This window comes from Palaemon carinicauda, chromosome 19, assembly GCF_036898095.1.
Source record: "Palaemon carinicauda isolate YSFRI2023 chromosome 19, ASM3689809v2, whole genome shotgun sequence".
Lineage (NCBI taxonomy): Eukaryota > Metazoa > Arthropoda > Malacostraca > Decapoda > Palaemonidae > Palaemon > Palaemon carinicauda.
In genome coordinates, this window is record NC_090743.1 from 100,465,633 (window position 1) to 100,489,279 (window position 23,647).

At 46.5% G+C, this 23,647-nt stretch overlaps 1 protein-coding gene across 1 annotated transcript in view; it reads left to right on the top strand.

Moving 5' to 3' along the window:
- LOC137658705 (uncharacterized) overlaps nt 1–23,647 on the top strand; it is a 75,638-nt gene that overhangs the window by 45,027 nt on the left and 6,964 nt on the right. The window contains exon 2 of the mRNA XM_068393701.1: nt 14,763–15,386. Coding sequence (XP_068249802.1) covers nt 14,822–15,386 — 565 coding nt within the window. The 5' untranslated portion in view covers nt 14,763–14,821. The remainder of the gene's footprint in view (nt 1–14,762; nt 15,387–23,647) is intronic.

Genomic DNA, 23,647 nt, shown 5'->3' on the forward strand with positions numbered 1-23,647 from the left:
CAACTCCTCACGGAGGTTCCGAGAGAACTCCCTCCACGTCACGAGCTACTCAAACAACCACACGCCAACATCTGCCACAAAGCCGTAGCTTCGCTTCAACTTCACGCCTGGAGACTATCCAGCATCTCCTCACAGAGAGAGGATTTTCGCAACAAGTTGCGAACAGGATGTCTGGTCACCTGCGCAAGTCATCCGCAGGGGTCTACCAGGCGAAGTGGCGAGTCTTCTGTGGTTGGTGCCGTGGAAGGGGTATCTCTCCCCTCGATGCCACTATTCCAGCAATAGCGGAGTTCCTCGTGTATTTGCGGGAGGAAATGCGCCTTTCAGTCTCGGCAGTAAAATGCTATCGCTCAGCCTTAAGTCTTGCCTTCAGGCTCAAAGGAATGGACATTTCTTCCTCGCTGGAACTTTCCTTTCTCATACGGAGTTATGAACTTACCTGCCCTCAGTCGGAAGTGAGACCTCCTCCTTGGAATGTGGTTCGAGTTCTCAGGTGTCTGAAGAGACCTCCCTACGAACGATTACGCCAGGTTTGTGATCGCCACCTTACCTGGAAGACGGTTTTTCTGCTAGCTTTGGCCTCGGCCAAGCGAGTCAGTGAGCTACATGGTCTCTCGTACGACATCGCCCATTTAAGGGGATGGGGGGAGGTAACGTTCAGCTTCGTCCCTGAGTTTGTTGCCAAGACTCAGAATCCGGGAGTGGCGGACCCTAGCTTCGACTCTTTCCAGGTTTCGAGTCTCCGTTCTGTAACAGATGACCCAGACCATCTCCTACTGTGCCCAGTGAGGAGTCTGAGGTTGTATCTCAAAAGAACAGCGGGAGTTTGTCCCCAGGTGCGAGCCCTGTTCGTGAGCACCAGGAGGACGAAGAGGAGGGTCACCAGGAATACCATCTCGGCCTGGATTCGCAAGGTGATACATCTGGCCTTGAATCCTGACCCTCCGTCACGTCGCCCTACAGCGCATGATGTCAGGGGCATAGCTACGTCCTTGGCCTTCAAGAAGAATTATTCAGTGATGCAGGTCCTGCAAGCTGGGGTGTGGAAGTGTCAGACCACCTTCACGGCCCACTACCTGCAAGACGTGACACACAGGAGGCTCGATAGGTTCTCTATCGGCCCTGTGGTGGCTGCACAACAGCTGGTCTAACCTCAGGCTCCTTAATGGACAAGTAGCAGAAGGTTGAGGGCATTGTTACCTGGTTTTAGTCTGCGTGAATGAAAAGATCTGTCTGGCCCTTATTCTTTTCTTCATCCTCTCCTCCTTTGGAGAAAGAAGCATCCTGGGTTCTCTGCACAGCTGACTTCGAACCTCTGTAGGTAAGCCATGCTCCCTTGTGTTCCTAGTATTAAAATGTAATACTGTCATGTCCCCATACCCTGACGAGGTGGTATTGGGAGAGTCCTAGCCTAGATTTCCATCTGAAGAACTCCAGGTCAACTTCCTAGGACGAGTCACTTCTCACCTTCACACACAGCTTATGTAGGCCGCAGCAGTTTCACAGCTGCCAGCGAGGAGTAGGGACCCCTTATTACTTGAGTACTTACACACTCGAATCTGGGGTCCCCGGGCAAGCCAAAGCCAGTATGGCAGGGGACTTACCGACCTTCCTAAGGGTTGAGTCACCCCATGTAAATAGCGTGGTTTGTATGTCAGTTACGGAACAAATGACAAATTCGTAGATAATTTGTATTTTTCCTAACTATACAAACCTTAGCTATTTACACATATGTGCCCGCCAGCCCTGTCCCCCGAGATAAGTCCTACCTCTAACTAGCGGCGGGGTAGTAAACCCTCGTTAAAACTTTTATGGCTCGTCATTCAGCTACGCCGAAGTAATTACCCCATGTAAATAGCTAAGGTTTGTATAATTAGGAAAAATACAAATTATCTACGAATTTGTCATTTTTCAGCTTTGGTGTTCCTTGGGGCTCGAGGTTTCGCCCTCCAAGGAAGCATTTCTTGACTACATCCGATTGGGTGCCGCTGTCAAGCAATCGCCGCCTTTGGCAGAGGTTGATCCTCTGTCAATTGTTGACGTTGTGGTGTCAGAGGTATCCAATGCGGTATCTCCTAATACCTCTGCCTCTTCACATCCCGCAGTAGCTGAAGGCTTAGTTTCTCCCGTGTCTGCTCAACCTACAAGGGAGAAACTAAGTCCAACAGTTTCTCCTGCTGGTGTTTCTCCCCCTCGGGAGACTCCTCTTCGGAGGACTGCGAACATTCACCCGCACGTGCCCGCACGCGCAATCAGTCTCCTGCGCACTCTTCTGTGAGCCCACAGTCTCCCGCGCACGCTCCTACATGCCATCACTCGCCTGCGCACCCTCGCAATCGCCCGTGCACACACGCACGCGCATCAGCAGTCTCCCGCACGCGGCCCCGGGTGTTCCCCATCGCGTGAGCACCATCACGCGCCCCCACACGAGCATCAATACCCTTTCGTGCGCGAGGCTGCTGGACAACGCACGGCAAGGTTGCCATCGCCGCATTCCCCTCCCCGCAAGCGCAGAACAGCGCGCACTGCGGTGGAAGGGAAGCATCCAGAATGGTCCAGGAATCCTTTTTCTTCTTTCCAGGCGAACCCCCTTTGGAAACTCCTCCCAGGGATCCGTCGATCCCTGTCCCTCCAGAGGGAGTGTCTGACAGCGCAGCCTTCAGTCAACAGCCATGGTTCGGGGCACTAATCAGAGCGGCTATACAGGCTTTCAAGCCTGTTCTCTCTGAGTTGGGCCACAGATCCTTGGCTGCGTCGGCCCCTCTGAAGAGAAAAAGAGGAGTTTTGGACGCGGTGACTTCTCCAAAAGCTAAGCTGTCTCCTCGTAAGCCTTCGAGGCAGGTTCCTTTAACCCCCCCCCGACTTTTTCTCCCTCCCTGTTGGACGAAGATTTCCCGTCCTCAGGGGAGTCACGTGAGGTGAGACATTCCCCCATCACATCAATGAGGGAAACCCCACCTCGCGTTGAAAAATCTTCCCGTTTAGGGGCGGAGAAGAACTTGCCTCCGTCTATGTTAGAGTCCTACATCCTTCCCAGGAAGGAGTCGAAGGACTCAAAGACAGTGCCAAAATCCTCGACGAGACTTAGGACGGAGCCAGCTAGCCACTCGGAGAACGTCCGCGAATCTCCCCAAGAAGAGCCTTTGGGGACAGGAGACTTTGCTGCAAGTCTGACATCCGGAGGAGAATACAAGAGTCAGAGCATGCATTTTGGCAGGTCCTGACTCTTATGAGGACTCTCAATGGGTTTGCTGACCCAGAGATTCCTCCTCGATAGGGCAAAGACATGGTCTTGGACCGCGTATTTGGCACTCAAAAACCTTCTAAGGCCAGTGCTGTTCTGCCCTGGTCTCAGGGGGTTAAGAGTACCAGGGATAAGATCGCTGTCCAGCTCTCTGAGTTGGCCTCCTCCAACCATTCCAGTGCCGACAACAAGCTTCTCCCACCTCCTCGCGTACAGCAGAGGAGGTACTTCGAGATCTTGGAGGAGCCTTGTTTAGCTCTTCCTCTCCACCATTCTTTGGAAGAGCTTACCAGGGTAGTCCCTCTTGAGAGACTCTCCAACCGGCAGGTCTCATTCTCGGCAACAGAGATCCTTAACCAGGAGAAGGTTGCGAAGTGTGCTATGCAAGCCACTTCGTGGCTGGATATCTGGTTAGGGACCTTAGGTATCCTGATATGCTCTGAGGACTTCTCCAAAGAACGTACCAGGAAAGCTATGGAGACGTTCCTCCTCTCAGGCACTTGCACGATCGAGTTTCTGGCCCACCAAGTCTCGAACTTGTGGGCGAACACCATCCTGAAACGTCGGGATGCGGTGGCTGAGAGGTTCCATCAGAAGGTCCCTAGCACCAAGATAAATAGGCTCAGTCATTCTTCCTTGGAAGGAACGAACCTGTTTGAGCCTAAGGATGTGGAACAGGCCGCTGAGAGGTGGGGGAAGTCCCACCAAGACTCCATCCTGCATAGGGCTTTGACATCCAAGCCCTATAAGCCTCCAGCACCCCAACATTCCCGTCCTACCAAGACCACGAAACCGACGGTAGCAGCGAAAACAGTGGTGTCTAAGCCTTTCCCTGTCAAGGACAGGAAAGGCAAAAAGTCCTCAGAGGAGGTAAGAATCCTAGAGGGAGCAGCCGAGGCCGCAAACGCTAGGATTGGCAGTCCCCCTGCATGTCCACCAGTTGGGGGATGCCTACAAAGTTGCGCAGACAGGTGGCAGCAACTCGGGGCCGATTCCTGGATGATTTCTGTAATCAGTCAGGGATATCGCGTCCCGTTCACATCTCTACCTCCCCTGACAACGAATCCAGTGTCATTGAGCTCCCTTGCCATGGGATCAGCAAGGGGGCAAGCCCTTCGGGCAGAAGTACAGAACCTGTTGAAGAAGGGCGCTCTCCAAGAGGTCCTCGACGGGTCCCCAGGCTTCTTCAGTCGACTCTTTTTTGTAAAGAAGGCGTCTGGAGGCTGGAGACCAGTCATCGACCTCTCGGCTCTGAACAAGTTTGTCAAACAACCTCCGTTCAGCATGGAGACCGCAGACACGGTCAGACTAGCAGTGAGACCGCAAGACTTCATGTGTACACTGGATCTGAAGGACGCGTACTTCCAGATCCCAGTCCATCCGTCTTTAAGGAAGTACTTAAGATTCAGCCTAGACAACAAAGAGTACCAGTTCAAGGTGCTGTGTTTCGGTCTCTCCACAGCACCACAGGTTTTCACCCGAGTGTTCACCCTAATATCGTCGTGGGCACACATGATCGGCATCCGTCTCCTCTGTTATCTGGACGACTGGCTGATCCTAGCAGACTCGGTGTCATCCCTTCTTCAACACCGGGACAAACTTCTGGGACTTTGCCAGGATCTGGGGATCATGGTAAATCTCGAGAAGTCCTCTCTGCTTCCCACTCAAAGGCTGGTATACCTAGGCATGATTATAGACACCAATCTCCACAAAGCCTTCCCATCAGACGACAGGATAGCAAAGCTGAGGAAGGTCGCAAGCCCTTTTCTCAAACGAGAAGAACTTCCAGCCCAATCGTGGTTACGTCTCCTCGGTCACCTTCCATCTTTGGCTCGTCTAGTTCCCAACGGTCGCCTCAGGATGAGATCCCTCCAGTGGCGACTCAAGTCTCGCTGGAATCAAGGCTACGATTCCCCGGACGTCATGATCTCTATGGGACCTGCGGAACGGACGGACCTCCAGTGGTGGGTGACAGACGAGAACCTACGAAGAGTGGATCTTCTCGTCCTCCCCCAGATTTGATGCTGTTTTCGGACGCCTCAAAGAAAGGGTGGGGGGCCCATGTACTGCACCACACGACCTCAGGCCTTTGGTCAGAATCAGAAAAGTGCCTCTATATAAATCTTCTGGAGATGAAGGCTGTCTTTTTGGCCCTTCAGCAGTTCCAACAATACCTGGCGGGTCACTCTGTGGTGGTGATGAGCGACAACACCACAGTAGTGGCTTACATCAACAAACAAGGAGGTACCTTTTCGAAGCAGCTATCCCATCTTGCAGTAGAGATACTGAGGTGGACCGAAGTCCACTCGATTCCATTATCGGCACGTTTCATTCCAGGCAAGAGGAATGTGCTCGCCGACAATTTGAGCAGAGCGTCTCAGATAGTGAGTACCGAGTGGTCTTTGGATCATCTAGTAGCCAAAAAAGTCCTGACTTTGTGGGGTTCTCCGACTGTGGATCTGTTCGCAACAGCTCTGAACTTAAAGCTTCCGCTGTACTGCTCCCCAGTCCCGGATCCCAAGGCACTCTGGCAAGATGCCTTTCAACAACGGTGGGACAACATCGACATTTACGCCTTTCCCCCATTCTGTCTGATGAGGAGCGTGCTCAACAAGACCAGAACATCGGTCAATCTTTCGATGACCCTCATAGCTCCGCTATGGCATCACACGGAATGGTTTCCGGACCTTCTGCAACTCCTAACGGAGCTACCGAGAGAGCTCCCTCCACGACACAATCTACTCAGACAACCACATGGCAACATCTTCCACAAAGCCGTAGGTTCACTTCACGTGCCTGGAGGCTATCCAACATCTCCTCGCTGAGAGAGGATTTTCGCAACAAGTTGCGGTCAGGATGTCGGGATATCTGCGAAAATCATCCGCAGCTGTCTACCAGGCAAAATGGAAAGTCTTCTGTGGTTAGTGTCGTGGAAGGGGTATCTCTCCACTCGATGCCACTATTCCAACAATAGCGGAGTTCCTTGTGTATTTGCGGGAAGAAATGTGCCTTTCAGTCTCGGCCTTCAGGCTAAAAGGAATGGACATTTCTTCCTCGCTGGAACTTTCCCTACTCATACGAAGTTATGAACTTACCTGCCCTCAGTCGGAAGTGAGACCTCCTCCATGGAATGTGGTTCGAGTTCTCAGGTCTCTTAAGAGACCTCCCTATGAACCATTACGCCAGGCTTCAGATTGCCACCTAACTTGGAAGACGGTGTTCCTACTAGCTTTGGCTTCGGCCAAGCGTGTTAGCGAACTTCATGGTCTCTCGTATGACATCGCCCATTCAAGGGGATGGGTGGAGGTAACGTTCAGATTCGTCCCTGAGTTAATTGCTAAGACTCAGTAGTGGACCCTTGGTTCGACTCCTTTCAGATTTCTAGTCTCCGTTCGGTAACAGATGACCCAGACCATCTCCTACTATGCCCAGTAAGGAGTTTGAGGCTATATCTTAAAAGAACAGCTGCAGTCCGTCCCCATGTGCCAGCGTTATTCGTTAGCACAGGGAGGACTAAGAGGAGGGTCACCAGGAACACCATCTCGGCATGGATTCGTAGAGTGATTCATCTCTCCCTGAATCCAGACCCTCCTCCGTCACGTCGCCCTAGAGCACATGATTTCAAGGGCGTAGCTACGTCTCTGGCCTTCAAAAAGAATTTTTCAGTGACGCAGGTCCTTCAAGCTGGGGTTTGGAAGCATCAGACAACTTTCACAGCCCACTACCTGCAAGATGTGACCCACAGGAGGCTCGATACGTTCTCTATCGGCCCTTTGGTGGCTGCACAACAGCTGGTTTAAAACCTCAAGCTCCTTATTGGACAAGTAGCAGAAGGTTGAGGGCATTGTTACCCGGTTTTAGTCTGCATGAATGAAAAGGGTTGTCTGGCCCTTATTCTTTTCTTCATCATCCCCTCTCTTGGGGAAAGCAGCATCCTGGGTTCTCTGCATAGCTGACCTCAAACCACTGCAGGTAAATCATGTTTCCTTGTGTTCCTAGTATTAAGTTGATACTGTCACGTCCCCATACCCTGACGAGGTGGTATTGGGAGAGTCCTAGTCTAAAGATTCCATCTAAAGAACTTCAGATCAACTTCCTAGGACGAGTCACACTTCGGTTTACCTTCACACACAGCTTGCGTAGGCTGTAGTCCTTGCGTAGCAAGGTTCTAGCGAGGTGCAGGGACTCCTTATTTCTTGGGTGCTGACCCACTCAAATAACGAACCCCCTGGCAAAGCCAAAAAGCCAGTACTGGCTGGGACGTCCACCCTTCCTAATGGGTGAGTCACCCCTATTAAATAGAGTGGTTTGTATGTCAGTTACGGAACAAAGGACAAATTCATAGATAATTAATTTGTATTTTTCCTACCTATACAAACCTTAGCTATTTAATCAAACTTGCCCGCCAGCCCTATCCCCCTTGAAGTCCTACCTCCAAGCAAAGTGAGCTCAAGCACAGGTGTGTGTGAGAGGGGGGGTGGCAAGCTACCCTCCCCTACCCCAGCTAACTAGTGGTGTGGGTAGTAAACCCTCCTTAAATTTTAATGGCTCGTTATTTCAGCTACGCCGAAAGTAATACCCATATTAAATACCTAAGGTTTGTATAGTTAGGAAAAATACATTTTAAATATTTAACTTAGCCGGTGAATATATAATAGCTGCAACTCTGCGGCTCGACAGAAAACACACTAAAAAAACTCGCGAGCGATCGCTATGAAGGTTGCGGGTGTGCCCACCAGCGCCAACTGTCGGCCAGATACCACTCTTGTATGTAAACAAAACCTTCAATTCTTCTCTGTCGACGTTGACGACAAGACGTATCAATACTCGCTGTAGAACCTGGAGTTTTCTCAACATATTTGGTGAAGTACTTCATTTTGGTTTGAGCTTTCGCAGTGCAGGTGTTTTATCTTCATCTTAAATCTTGAACTCGTTTTTGGATAGATTTAATTTTTGATGACAAAGAGAGTATGGACTTTCTTTGACTTTTAAATGGCCGACCCTTCCCTTAGACGGAAGTGTGTTTAGGCTTTTAGCAATTATCTTATCACGTTATAAATTAATTATAGATTTTCCTCTATATATTTTATATCTCACCGCCTTTATTAGGCCTCTTCGATTAACTTTCCATTTATAATAAACATCAAAATAAATTTTAATGATTTGTTTATATGCGACCTTTCCTGAGAGTAGGCGGTCCTAACTTGGAAACCGAAGTTAAACAACGTTGAGCCTTTTCAATCGTAAATAGCTTTTAAAGAGCTAATGATTTAAAACTTTTTAAATGAATTTTTTTTAATAGATATTTTATGAAAGATTTTCTTTTAATAGTCTTCGTACTGTTTCAAAGATGAACTAACGTTTAGTTTATTTATGCTACGCAGTTTGCGCTCTATCGTTACGATAGAGAGAGAGAGTATCACGGTTTCACTTTGCAGAAAGAGTAAATCGATTCTGACGTTTTGTTCATTCTTCTTTCAAAGCTTAAATGTTTTAAATTCTATTTTAAAGGAACTTTTTAATTGAAAAACCTTTCAGTTTTTTCCTTTGGTCAAATAACATGTTTTTTTGACGAAACGTAAGTGGGCTCTTCTCTTAGGTGGGAAATCAAGAGAGAGAGAGAGAGAGATAGAGACGGAGGGAGAGAGAGGAGAGAAAACGTTCCGTTCAAGCGGGTAACGTTGTTCTCGAGTTACTCTCGTCCCTAGTCTCTGTACGGGGAGAAAGGATAAAACGTTTTTAGTTTTTTATTCTCTTCCCTAGGCAATGTACGGTGAGAGATTGAAAACGTAGTTTTGAATGAACTAGTGTTTAGTCTCTTCCCCAGCCACTGAATTTTTTTATCTTAAAATATGTTTACTGTTTTTTGCTGGTATTAATGTGCTTGCATTATACGACTGATTTCGCAATTACAACCTTTTGATGAGGGTAGAATTGCGTGCTTCAGGTAGAAATCAGTTTTATTCATACCTGATGTGAATTGTTAAAAGATTCGATTTCAGTGAAATAAGTGCAAAACAGAAAATTGTAGTGATAAAGTGATATTGCGCAAAGTGTTATCAGTGTTGCGACCGAGGGTTCGTCTGTTCGTGCCTGTCGTTCGCCTAGACCGGGACCTCTTGCAAGCTCCCAAGCCCAGGGGAGAAGTAATGTCGTACGACTTATGGGTTCGAGAGGCCTTGATCAGCGAACAGACGTTCCCTCTATGGTATCGGGTGTATCTTACCAAGATCACCCCTACCATAAGGCGAGAGAGACGATTTTCTCCTCGTCATCCGAAGGCTTTTCGCATAAGAAACCGTGAAACAAGGTTTCGAGGCCCTTTAAGCGAAAGTCAGTCCTTTCAGGACAGGTCCAGCGTCCTGGTTGTAGCCATTAGGACAGCTCTGACCCTATGCAGTCATCGGAAGACTGCTCGCCGCCTAACAAAAGCGTAACACAGACTCCGAGAGTCTTTTTGTAGGCAAGGTTTTGCGGTCACAGACGTTACCCTCGTCTCTTACCGCAACCATTTCCGTTGATCCTAAATGGGTTGTACGGCAAGACATGCAGAATAAGCTTGCCTCCCTTATGGAAGACTATTATGCCGATAAGTCCGTTGAGCCTAGCCGTTTATCTCATCGAGATCCTGGCTTTCAGCCACCCTAACGTTCCTTTGTGCGTCCTGTTGACGTTGGCGTAGCTAAGTCACGTCAGTCAGGTTGTATAGAACCACACTCGATGCGGTCTCGTGTGGATTTTCAGCCACATTTGGACGTTAGGCCACTTGCTGATGCTCCTGTTGACGTTCAGGACGTTCGCTAACAATCGGAGTTGACTTGTTTTGACGCTGTGCGTCAACCTCCGCATTCTAGAGTTGTTTTGACTGCTCAGTCTAGGCGGTCAAAGCAGTCTCGAGTGGACGCTGTGCGTCCTCACGCACCTGTTGTTGTTGACAGTTCACAGACTGTCAAGCAGTTACATGACGTTGCGTCCTGGTCTCTCGCACCTGTTGTTGTTGACAGTTCACAGACTGTCAAGCAGTTACATGACGTTGCGTCCTGGTCCGCTACTAATGCACCAGTGCGTGTGGACTCTGCTTGTAAAGCATTGCCACCACGGTAGGTCTCTCTCTTGCTTGAGACTCAGCTATTATCGGACAAGGTTCCTTCAGATGAGGAAGTTGCTGTTCCCCCTCCTACTGATATTCCCTTGAGGACTCTGTCAGACGGAGAGGAGCCTAAAGCTGCTTAGCCCTCTATGGACTTTAAATAAATCATGCTGATTTTTAAGGATCTTTGTCCGGATCTTTTTGTAACTGCTGCTCCTCGTTCGCCTAAACGTCAGAGCTTACACTAGGCCTAGCTACTTCGAAGCCGTTGTTTTATAAGCTAGTGCTCTCTCGCTCTCCTAGAGAGCTTTACGTTTGCTAGGCGACTGGTTTATCACCAGGAGGAGTTTGGGGGATACAGCCTTTGCTTTCCCTTCTTTTAAACTGGCTTATAGAGCGAGAGTCTGATATGACACGAGAGAAGTTCTCGGCTTGGGAGTTCCTGCCTCTGCCTAGATAGACTTCTCAAACCTCATAGACTCTCCCTGGCGCCTGGCCATGAGACGCTCCAAGATTTTACAGGTCAACTTCACAGCTGTTTTCGAGCCTTTGAAGTTTTGCTGTACAATTATGTCATGCATAAACAAGGCTTTCAGGGATGGCTCCAATGATCTGACAGCCACGTTCTCTGCAGGAACAAGTCCCTCAGGGATGGCTCCATGATTTGGCAGCCATGTTCACTGCAGGAGTACGTAAGAGGCAAGTGCGCTCAATGTGTTCATTGTCAAGACAAACTTCACGATGAAGTCTACCAGGCTGTCTTGACAGCATTTATGGAAGGCGACTGGATGGTCTCTCTCGACCTTCAGGAGGCATACTTCCACATTCCTATACACCCGGATTCCCATCCGTTTCTGAGGTTTGTTTACAGGAATGTGGGGTACCAGTTTCGAGCCCTGTGCTTTGGCCTCAGTCCTGCGCCTCTCGTGTTTACGAGGCTCATGAGGAATGTGGCAAAATCCCTCCATCTATCGGGGATCCGAGCCTCCCTGTACTTGGACGACTGGCTTCTCAGAGCATCGTCCAGCCTTCGCTGTCTGCAGGATCTACATTGGACGTTGAGTCTGGCCAGGGAGTTGGGACTTGTGGTCAACCTAAAAGTCCCAACTGATCCCATCCCAGATTATTCTATTTTTGGGGATGGAGATTCGCAGTCAAGCCCTGCTCGAAGTCCAACTAATGCTGAAAAGAAAACGTTTATTCAGTCAGGAGTTGGAACAGTCTCGTAGGGACTCTCTCATCCCTGGAGCAGTTTGTCTCACTAGGGAGACTACCCCTTCTGCCTCTCCGGTTCCATCTAGCCTCTCACTGGAACTAGGACAAGACATTAGAGACGGTATCATTCCCAGTCTCCGAACCAATAAAGGCATGCCTGAAATGGTGGGACAACAATATCAGTCTGAGAGAGGGACTATCCCTAGCAGTCAAGAACCCAAACCACGTGTTGTCCTCAGACGCGTCGGGTTTGGGTTGGGGTGCGACCCTGGACGGTCGGGAATGCTCGGGTCTGTGGACCTCAAGTCAGAAGAGCATGCACATCAACGGCAAGGAGCTATTAGCAGTCCGCTTGGCCTTGATGATATTAGAAAGCGTCTTCGAAACTAAGTGGTAGAGGTCAACTCAGACAACACCACAACTTTGGCGTACATCTCCAAGCAAGGAGGCACACACTCCTTCACGCTGCTCGAGATCGCAAGGGACCTTCTCTTATGGTCTAGAATTCGAGGCATCTCCCTGTTAACGAGATTCATCCAGGGGGACTTGAACGTCTTGGCAGACTGTCTCAGTCGGAGGGGTCAGGTGATACCCACGGAACGGACCCTCCACAAGGACGTGGGCAAGAGTCTTTGGGCTTCTTGGGGTCAACCAACCATAGACCTCTTTGCCTCCTCGTTGACCAAAAGGTTACCAATCTTTTGCTCTCCAGTCCTAGATACAGAAGCAATCTACATAGACGCGTTTCTACTGGATTGGTCTTTTATGGACTTATATGCATTCCCACCATTCAAGATAGTCAACAAGGTACTGCAGAAGTTCGCCTCTCACGGAGGGACAAGGTTGACGTTGGTTGCTACCCTCTGGCCCGCGAGAGAGTGGTTCACCGAGGTACTTCAATGGCTGGTAGACTTTCCAAGAAGTCTTCCTCTAAGGGTAGATCTGTTACGTCAGCCCCACGTAAAGAATGTCCATCAAAGCCTCCCCGCTCTTCGTCTGACTTCCTTCACACTATCGAAAGACTTTCAAGAGCTAGAGGTTTTTCGAAGGAGGCAGTCAGTGCGATTGCAAGAGCTAGGAGAGCTTCTACCATTAGAGTATACCAGTCGAAGTGGGAAGTCTTTCGAGACTGGTACAAGTCAGCATATGTGTCCTCGTCCAGTACCTCTGTAGCCCAAATCGCAGATTTTCTTTTACATCTGAGAAAGGTTCGCTCCCTTTCAGCTCCCACGATTAAGGGCTACAGGAGCATGTTGGCTTCGGTCTTTCGACATAGAGGCTTAGATCTTTCCAACAATAAAGATCTCCAAGATCTCCTTAAGTCTTTCGAGACCTCTAAGGAACGTCGTTTGGTAACTCCTGGATGGAACTTAGACGTGGTCCTAAGGTTCCTCATGTCAGACAGGTTTGGGCCATTACATTCAGCCTCCCTGAAGGATCTCACCCTCAAGACACTTTTCCTAGTGTGCTTGGCTTCGGCTAAAAGGGTCAGTGAACTTCATGCCTTCAGTAAGAACATCGGCTTTTCTACAGAAAAAAGCCACTTGTTCACTTCAACTTGGTTTCCTGGCCAAAAATGAACTGCCTTCTCGTCCTTGGCCTAAATCTTTTGATATTCCTTGCTTATCAGAGATCGTGGGCAACGAACTGGAAAGAGTATTATGTCCTGTTAGAGCTCTTAAGTTCGATTTAGCTCGTACTAAGTCATTACGAGGGAAATCTGAGGCATTATGGTGCTCAGTTAAGAAACCTTCATTGCCTATGTCAAAGAATTCTTTGTCATATTTTATCAGATTTTTTTTTAATACGAGAAGCTCATTCTCACTTGAATGAGAAAGACCGATGTTTGCTTAAGGTTAAGACGCACGAAGTTAGAGATTTAGCAACCTCCGTGGCCTTCAAGCAAAATAAATCTCTGCAAAGTATTATGGACGCGACTTTTTGGAGAAACAAGTCAGTGTTCGCGTCATTTTACTTAAAAGATGTCCAGACTCTTTACGAGGACTGCTACACACTGGGTCCATTCGTTGCAGCGAGTGCAGTAGTGGGTGAGGGTTCTACCACTACACTTCCCTAATTCCAATATCCTTTTAATCTGTCTCTTGAAATGTTTTTAATATTGTTTTATGGGTTGTTCGGAAGGCTAAGAAGCCTTTCGCATCCTGATTGATTTGGCGGGTGGTCAAAGTCATTTCTTGAGAGCGCCCAGATTAGGGGTTTGATGAGGTCCTGTTGTATGGGTTGCAGCCCTTGATACTTCAGCTCCTGGGAGTCTGTCAGCATCCTAAGAGGATCGCTGGGCTCCGTGAGGAAGACAGACTTACAAGGCAGAGTAATCGTCTAAGTCAACTTCCTTACCAGGTACCTATTTATTTTGGTTTTGTTATATTGATAACTGTCAAAATGAAAAAACTCTTAGCTTATACGCTGTAAACATAAGTAACTCTGGTCTCTACCCACCTCCTTGGGTGTGAATCAGCTATTATATATTCACCGGCTAAGTTAAATATTTAAAAATGATATTTTAATTATAAAATAAATTTTTGAATATACTTACCCGGTGAATATATAAATTAAATGACCCTCCCTTCCTCCCCAATAGAGACACAGCGGGACGAGAAGAATTGAAGGTTTTGTTTACATACAAGAGTGGTATCTGGCCGACAGTTGGCGCTGGTGGGCACACCCGCAACCTTCATAGCGATCGCTCGCGAGTTTTTTGAGTGTGTTTTCTGTCGAGCCGCAGAGTTGCAGCTATTATATATTCACCGGGTAAGTATATTCAAAAATTTATTTTATAATTAAAATATCATAATTATCTACGAATTTGTCATATTAGTTTTTTCTTAAGTTTATAATTCTTAGTTAATTTGCTCCACTGGCATCAATGACCATTGATGCTATGATGCTAGATAATTATAAATCATTTACTCATTTCTCACCAGTAGTTATAACTACCTCCTTAAATTTTAACTCCTTTTCCAGTTTGGTTGATGTCATACTGGATTCCTATTAAAGGACTAGTTTGTATTGTTAGGAAAAAAATACAAATTGTTCTTAAAATTCAGTAATTCATTGAGTACTCTACTGTAGCTCTCAATGGTTTTGAATGTATTTATATCTTTTTCTTGAAATAATTAAGATTTATTTCCTCTTTTATTAGGCAAAACTAAGATTATCCTTGTATTTAAGTCCCATATTTGTTGTTTTCAGAACTGCTGACTGAGTAGAGAATATTCCATTAGAAATTGGATGTTCCTCCTGGAGAAAGGATGGATGATTTAGACAGTAATCATAGCAACCCCTGCGCCGAGAATTTAGAATTTGAAGAAAATGCATTCATGACAAATTTTAAAGGTTTCTGGATACAGAAAAGTAGAGTGAAATATGCTGGCGCTATGTACCATAAGTTTTATCGCAAAATTGCTGCAAATAAAAATTTCAAAGATGATGATCAAAGACAAAAGGAACTTGAAAGATTAACTAAAAAATTGCTGAGGAATGAACATCGCATGTTGAAATTAGCTTTAGTAAGAAAGTCTCAACCAGGAAAGACATTTGCCAATAAAACATATTCTGAGGGTTGCATACCCCAAAAACAAGCAGACAAAAGTACTGTTTCAAAAAAGCTAGATCAGGATTCTGAGGTAAATCCTACTAGAAAAGAAAAGATTAAACCTTCGGAAGATTTCTTGAAGAAACATGGACTGACTGATGGGGTGAAAAGGAAGCCTGGGAAGTATTTAAATATCAATTATGCAGATGATCCTGACATTGTGAAGTATCAAGGATTCTTCATTCATAGGAAATCTTTAGATCAGCTAAAAAAAGTTGAAGGTAGGTAGTAAGTTATGAGACCCCTCACTCGAATAAATATTCATTTAAGAACTTTATTTTTATTTTGAATATAAACTATACTACAGCAGTGTACCTACTCTAATAATAATATAGTACAGTGCATTAAAATCTTATAGTGTTCTGGCAATATTGATATCCCTGTCCCTTACATATACATATTAACTCATTAGTATGCTGTACCATTCTCAACTGCCGAGTGTTAAAAGTGCAAGTTTTGTACATATTCTGTGAACACGATACTGTACTGTATGATTATATTAATGATTTTAATAATAGTAAATGGTAATGAAAAAAAAAAAAGATATATCAATACAAAATAACTTTATCACTAACACCTGCAATCTACTCTGCACTCATGTTTTACAATATCCATATATATTGCACTTGAAAATTCTCATATTTTTGCTGTTCATTTCAGTCTATGTTTATCTCTTATACCTTTATTCCCAGCCTTATACTTTATTATCCTTATTCCCTTTCTTATTCCTTATCACATTTTTATTCTCCTTTATTCAGTATTTTTCAATATTTAACTTAGCCGGTGATTATATAAACTGCAACTCTGTTGCTCGACAGAAAACTCTACGTTAAAAATCCGCCAGCGATCGCTATGCAGGTAGGGGGTGTACTTCAACAGCGCCATCTGTCGTGCAGGTACTCAGTACTCAATGTAAACAAAGAACTCAATTTTCTCTCTGTCGGGCTACCGGCAAGACCTACTACTGTAATTCGCTGTTGCTAACTGGATTTGTTTTCACAACTATTGGTGAAGTACACTATTCTAGTTTTGAGCTTTCGCTATGCAGGTGTTTTATCTTCATCTCAAAACTTGAACTCGTTTTGGATAGATTTAATTATGGTGACAAAGAGAGTATGGACTTTCTTTCACTTTTAAATGGCCGACCCTTCCCTTAGACGGAAGTGTGTTTAGGCTTTTAGTAATATCTTATCACGTTATAGATTTTCCTCTATATATTTTATATCTCTCCGCCTTTATTAGGCCTCTTCGATTAACTTTCCATTTTTTATAAACATATAAAATAAATTTTAATGCTTTGTTTATATAGACCTTTCCTGAGAGTAGGCGGTCCTAACTTGGAAACCGAAGTTAATCAACATTTAGCCCTTTATATCGTCTTTAGCTTTTAAAGGATTTAAAATTTTTTAAATGTAATATTTTATGAAAGAATTTCTTTGAAGGTCTTCGTACTGTTTTCAAAGATGAACTAACGTTTAGTTTTTTATGCTACGCAGTTGTTGACGTTCAGGACGTTCAACATGCGCTCTATCGTTACGATAGAGAGAGAGTGTATCACGGTTTCACTTTGCAGTAAGAGTAAATCGATTCTGACGTTTTGTTCATTCTTTCTTAGCTTAAATGTTTTAAATTCTAATTTAAAGGAACTTTTTATTTGAAAAACCTTTCAGTTTTTTCCTTTAGTCAAATAACATGTTTTTTTGACGATATATAATTGGGCTCTTCTCTTAGGTGCGAAATCAAGAGAGAAAGAGAGAGAGAGATAGAGACGGAGGGAGAGAGAGGAGAGAAAACGTTCCGTTCAAGCGGGTAACGTTGTTCTCGTGTTACTCTCGTCCCTAGTCTCTGTACGGGGAGGAAGGATAAAACGTTTCTGGGCTCGAACCTGTGCCGCCCAGTGAATAAGCTCCATTTAGCACTTATTCTTAGGTAATTTACTGCTAAATATACCAGAGAAAAAATGTAAAGGAGTGCTAGGTTAACTAGCTCGCTCACCTATTGGTGTCGGTATAAAATTGGGCGTATAATCCAGAGGTCCCGCACTATTTAGATTCATCCACGACAGAAACCCCAATAGAGGAGAGCCGTTCAACCTCACTCGGTACTACTAACAATGCATCCGCTCAGAACCCAACTCCTTTTAGCACGTCTTGTGTGTAACCCGCTTTTTTGTTGTGCTCTCGTTTTTTCGCTTATTTTCTTTGGATTATGGCTTCTTCGTCGGTTTCCCTGGAGACACCGTCTAAGTTAAGTACCAAGCTGTGTTTTGCTGTGTTTTGAGCAACCTAGATCGTCTAATATTTGAATTATAGGAGTGTATTCTCTTCGTTCATACCGATCTTGCTTGATTCCATTTACAGTTGGTACTCCTGTTTTGAGAGCTTTTAGTTTCACTCGCGGTGTTACTATATGTATTATTAAATTTTATTTGTTATTATGGATATTCATTATTTAGCGTTTAGAACCCTCGTGGCTCAAATTTTGGGCCGATATCATTTACGTATCGTTATGGCTGCCGACCTTCGTGCTAGGCGGCAATGTTATTTTTTAAGCCATCAGGTGTGTCTTTTGTGATTTAATTATTATGTTGCATGCCTTGCCCAAAAATTTTTTATGTGTTTATTTTATATTATCAACGCTATTACTATTATAATGAATATTGTGCTATTACTCCGTTTGATCTGTCTGGTTGGGGATCGTCAGTGGGTAGCCCTGCTGCTCCGTATCACGTGATTCTCCCCCATGCTCCCCCTCTCGCTAGGTGGGTGGCTAGGCTTCTCTCCCCCTCTTCCCTAGGGGACCGTTGCCTTCCCTCCTTGTAGAGGGGGTAGTTCAGTGTTTATGGACTTTGTCCTCCGGGTGTCCCGGCGGGTTCGGCTCTGTCTAATCTGGTTGGCCACCGGTCAACAGAGTTGGATCCCGGTGCACCCTATTTTATATTCACTTATCACACTGGTTTATGTTATATGAAACCCTCTGGGTTCCGTTGGCGGTTCTTATCTACAGTTCCGCCCCCCTATTTAATTTATAACAGTTCCTATGATGATTATATGACAGATCACTACCCCGGAGTTCCTATACGAATTGGTTTGGATACTTTTATTTCCCGGCCCGGGGCTTAGCCTCGCCCCGGGAAATCAGACACCCTGTGTCTTAAATTTTTGTTGTTGCATCCTTTTTTATACTCCCGGCTCGACCGGAATGGATGGCTATACTTTAGTCTTAAGCTAGACTTTTGTTTAGGCCGGGTCCTCCGGACCCGCCCCTACTTAAGAATATTACAGTTAAGCCCTAATCTTGTGTTAGGCTTATGTTAGGCCCGGGTCCTCCGGACCCGCCCCTACTTAAGAGAATTACAGTTTCTCATATACTATTTACTTTAGTCTTAAGCTAGACTTATGTTTAGGCCGGGTCCTCAGGACCCGCCCCTACTTAAGAGAATTACAGTTTCTCATATACTATTTACTTTAGTCTTAAGCTAGACTTATGTTTAGGCCGGGTCCTCCGGACCCGCCCCTACTTAAGAATATTACAGTTAAGCCCTAATCTTGTGTTAGGCTTATGTTAGGCCCGGGTCCTCCGGACCCGCCCCTACTTAAGAGAATTACAGTTTCTCATATACTATTTACTTTAGTCTTAAGCTAGACTTATGTTTAGGCCGGGTCCTCCGGACCCGCCCCTACTTAAGAGAATTACAGTTTCTCATATACTATTTACTTTAGTCTTAAGCTAGACTTATGTTTAGGCCGGGTCCTCCAGACCCGCCCCTACTTAAGAATATTACAGTTAAGCCCTAATCTTGTGTTAGGCTTATGTTAGGCCCGGGTCCTCTGGACCCGCCCCTACTTAAGAGAATTACAGTTTCTCATATACTATTTACTTTAGTCTTAAGCTAGACTTATGTTTAGGCCGGGTCCTCAAGACCCGCCCCTACTTAAGAGAATTACAGTTTCTCATATACTATTCTTTTTATAGATGGTGCATTATCAGACGACAGCCTGTGCAGCTGTTCTACATCAGCCCTGCGGCCATACCGTCTGTCGGTCTCACGCCCTCTGCGGTGTGCAGCTGGAGGATGTCGTGGTATGGCACCCGGATAACTGTGTGGTCTGTTTTGACCTCGTTACCACCCTTGGATCTGACTCGGTGAGTCCCGTTGGCTATGTTGCCTTCTTATTTATCTTACCCTTTTTTGGCATACATACACTATTTAGTAAGATATCTATGGTCTTGAAGGACCACTGGGAGTCTGCCCTTTTATAATTCCCACTATTATTTCAGGCATCCCCGGAGCAAAAGTCTGCGGCTCGGGCCACACTGAAAGTGTGGGTTGGTGGTTTTGCCCGGAACGTGAAGTCCAAGCGGCCGTACGTCCTCTCCGAGGACTACTGTTCTCTGATTTACCCCAACGCCAAGTCTTCAGCCGCTGTGGCTAGGCATGTTGCAGCTCCCATCATTGCCCACATTGATGCCACCATAGCGGGGTTTATTGATCCAGAGCAGGATCCGTCGGACGCCCCCGGAGATCTAGAAGACAATGTTGCCTCCATGAACCTTGACGTGGAACCCATGTTATTGGATGATCCAGATACAGGTAGGGTGGTAAGTGAGGCAGGTGTTTCTGGCGCTGAGATTCCTATCCTCAGCCCCTCTCTTTCTTCTTCTTCTGATCGCTCTTCCTTCCATGGTTTTTTTGGGGACCGTGATTCGTCCCAACGATCACACCCGGTTCCCCTTAAGAATAAGTCTAGAACCTTACCTAAAGTTCATAAGCCTCATAAGGCTTCTCATGGTTCTAAACAGAATACAAACCTGTCATCTAAGGCTTCTGGCTCCTCCTCTAAGTCTCGCGACCCGGGAGTTCATTCCGCCACACCTGCTGCTAGCCCTGGCCTTTCCGAATCAGCCATGCTTCGCATCGTGTCGGAGATGCAGGCTAAGTTTGTATCAGAGATACAGTCTAAGATGGACACGATGTTCTCTAACATCGGTCAGAGACTTGGGGCATTAGAGCAAGGTGCTCCGGAGCGGGTCCAAAGCTCTCTCATCCCGGATGCCTCTAAGCTCCCGCAGTTTGCCAAAAACAACCCTTGGCGTATGGCTCTTCATTCCCCGTTCTCAGACGGAATGTTAACTTTGGAGGGTCTTGGCACTCGTCCCCTAGAGGACTTGGAATTCTTTCCTCCTGGTCTGGCATTTCCATTTCATGGTTATGCCAGGCTTACCGAGGAAGCTTTGGTTCGGTTAGACAAGGTCCCCAAGGAGACAGTCATCTTCCCAAAAGAGCAGGCCCAATCTGTGTGGGCCAGATTCCTGAATGACATCGGCTGCACCAACACTATGTTGACGCCTTATAAGAGCTCTTTTACAATGTTCCTAATGGACAAAAACACCGTGACTCCATGTGTCAATAAGGTAGCAGAGCTGGCTTTCCAATATACTCTGGAGGAGAAGCCCTTGCCTCCCATCCGAGAGGTGGATCCAATCTCCCTCCTTCCTTCAGGCATTGAGTGTTGGGACAACGTCCATACCACATTTACCTCTGGAAAGCTAGCAGCAGACTGTGCTTCGGTAATGTTTAGTGAGCGGCTTCCCCGTCTCCCGGAATCCCTCATTAAACAGGAGTATGATTCTCGCCTACGCGTTGGCCGTACTCTGAACCTGGCCACTTCCACGGAGTCGATAGCCTTGACTTACGATACTGAGAGTATTTTTAAATCTCTCAACAAGGCTACGTTGCAGTCATTATACTACGACCTGTATGACTTCGCTACTGCTAAACGCAAGTGTCGCAAACATGTCCTGGCAGAGGCGACTATTAGGCATGAACCTAATAAGCTGATCCGGTCCTCCTGTTGGGGTTCAAACCTCTTCCCTGAGGACCTTGTAGAGGAAGTCTTGGCGGAGGCCACTAGAGTCAACCAGAGCCTTAAAACCCGTTGGGGTTTGACTCCTAAACGTAAATCTGACCCTGCAAATTACCAAGACCGGGGTAGGAAGAAGCTCCGTCCATATACTTCCACCCAGTTCAGGCAACAGCAAACTGGTTCGCCCATTTTCCAGCTGCCTCTTTCCCCATCTCCTGTTGCCCCGGCACAGCCTTCCACCTCCCAGGCTCCTTCGGACGACTATGTCACCGTTCTGCTTCCTAAGAGCCAGCTTCCTGGTGCCTCCGCCACTTCTCCTGCCTTTAACCAGTCGTATGAGGCTCATAGCTCTTCCCAGAGTTATGGTAGAGGTAGAGGCTACCACCGTGGTTCTAACCAGAACAATTTATTCCTTCCGCAACAAATGGAGGTTCAGTCCCTGGGCGTTCAGTTTCATCTCCAAGGGACTGGGGTGGAGTTGGATTCAAGGACCTCCTCCTCCGAACAAATTTCGTCAACATTCCACTCCGGACCTGGTCGAATTTGTCCAGGATCTTTTACAAAAGAACGCCGTACAAGAAACGAAACACCTGAAGTTTCAAGGTCGGCTGTTCAGTGTCCCGAAGAAGGTTTCAGACAAGAGAAGAGTGATTCTAGACCTATCCCTTCTCAACTTGTCCATTCAATGCGACAAGTTTCGAATGCTTACCGTCTCGCAGGTGCGGACCTTACTTCCCCGTGGGGCCGTCACCACCTCTATCGATCTTACAGACGCCTATTATCACGTCCCGATAGCGAGTCACTTCCGTCCGTACCTAGGCTTTCGCTTAGGGGACAAAAGTTACTCCTTCAAGGTGATGCCTTTCGGGCTCAACATCGCCCCAAGGATCTTCACAAAGTTAGCAGAAGTCGCTGTTCTGGAACTCAGGAATCAAGGGATTCAAGTAGTAGTCTATCTGGACGACTGGCTCATTTGGTCAGACACCTCCCAAAATTGCCTAAAAGCCACTCACAAAGTCATCCATTATCTTCAATCTCTAGGCTTCCAGATCAACTTCAAGAAGTCCCGTCTTCTTCCAAAATCGAAGTTCCAATGGCTCGGCCTGCAATGGGATCTTATATCTCATACTCTGTGTCTTCCCAGACCCAAGAGGTTAGAGATTGCAAGGAACACCAAACGCTTTCTCAAAGACAAAGTAAGTTCCAGACGACTCCAAGAGAGGATTCTGGAGTCCCTTCAGTTTGCCTCAGTGACGGATCTTCTTCTGAAGGCAAAATTGAAAGATTTCAATCGTGTCTGGCGTTCGAGGGCGAACCGGAAGCTCCGGGACAGGAAAGTCCGCCTTCCTCCCATTCTACGGGAAAGACTTCTTCCTTGGACAAGAGCAAACAGTCTGTCAAAGTCAGTTCCCCTTCGATTTCCGCCTCCGAAATTAATCATTCACACGGACGCATCCTTGTCAGGTTGGGGCGGTTATTCTCAGCTCAAGAAAGTTCAAGGTCTTTGGACTCCCTTGTTCCACCAATTTCACATCAATGTGCTAGAGGCCATGGCAGTTCTTCTATCCCTGAAACGTCTTGCTCTTCCCAAGAAACAACACCTCCGTCTGGTCCTCGACAGCGAAGTGGTGGTCCGCTGCCTCAACAGAGGCGGGTCAAAGTCAGGGCCTCTGAACCATGTTCTAGTAGCCATATTCTCCCTAGCAGCCTTGAACCGTTGGCATCTTTCAGCTGTCCACCTGGCGGGAGTCCGGAATGTAGTGGCAGACGCCCTGTCCCGGACCTCCCCTCTAGAATCGGAATGGTCACTCGATCTAAAGTCATTTCGGTGGATTCTCTCTCAGGTTCCTGGTCTCCAAGTGGACCTCTTCGCCACGGAATCCAACCACAAATTGAGAGTATATGTGGCTCCCAATCTAGACCCTCAGGCTTACGCCACAGACGCCATGTCACAGAATTGGGACACCTGGGAAAAGATTTATCTCTTTCCCCCGGTGAATCTTTTGCTGAAAGTTCTAGACAAACTGAGATCCTTCAAGGGACAAGTAGCCTTGGTCGCACCCAACTGGCCCAAGAGCAACTGGTATCCTCTCCTGCGAGAGTTGAGACTATACCCTCACCCGATACCCAATCCGGTTCTGTCTCAGATAGTACAAACACGCGTTGTGTACGCTTTCTCAAACATTCAGAGCGCCCTAACTTTATGGACTTTATGAAGTTTGCGGCTATGCATGGTGCCAATGTTGATCCTCAAAACACCTTGTTCCTAGAATCGGATAAACGGGATTCCACCATCCGCCAGTATGACTCTGCAGTTAAAAAGTTGGCAAAATTTTTAATAGACTCAGACGTGAACTGTATGAACTTGAACCTTACAGTTACTTTCTTTAGATCTTTATTAGAATCAGGTCTGGCAGCCAATACTATCACCACTATTAAATCGGCTCTGAAAAAGATCTTCCTAGTGGGTTTTAACATAGACTTAACCGACTCTTTGTTAGCTTCAATTCCGAAAGCTTGTGCCAGACTGAAACCGGTTACTCACCCTACTCCGGTGACCTGGTTCCTTAATGACGTACTCAGATTGGCTTCTGATACCATTAACAGTTCTTGTG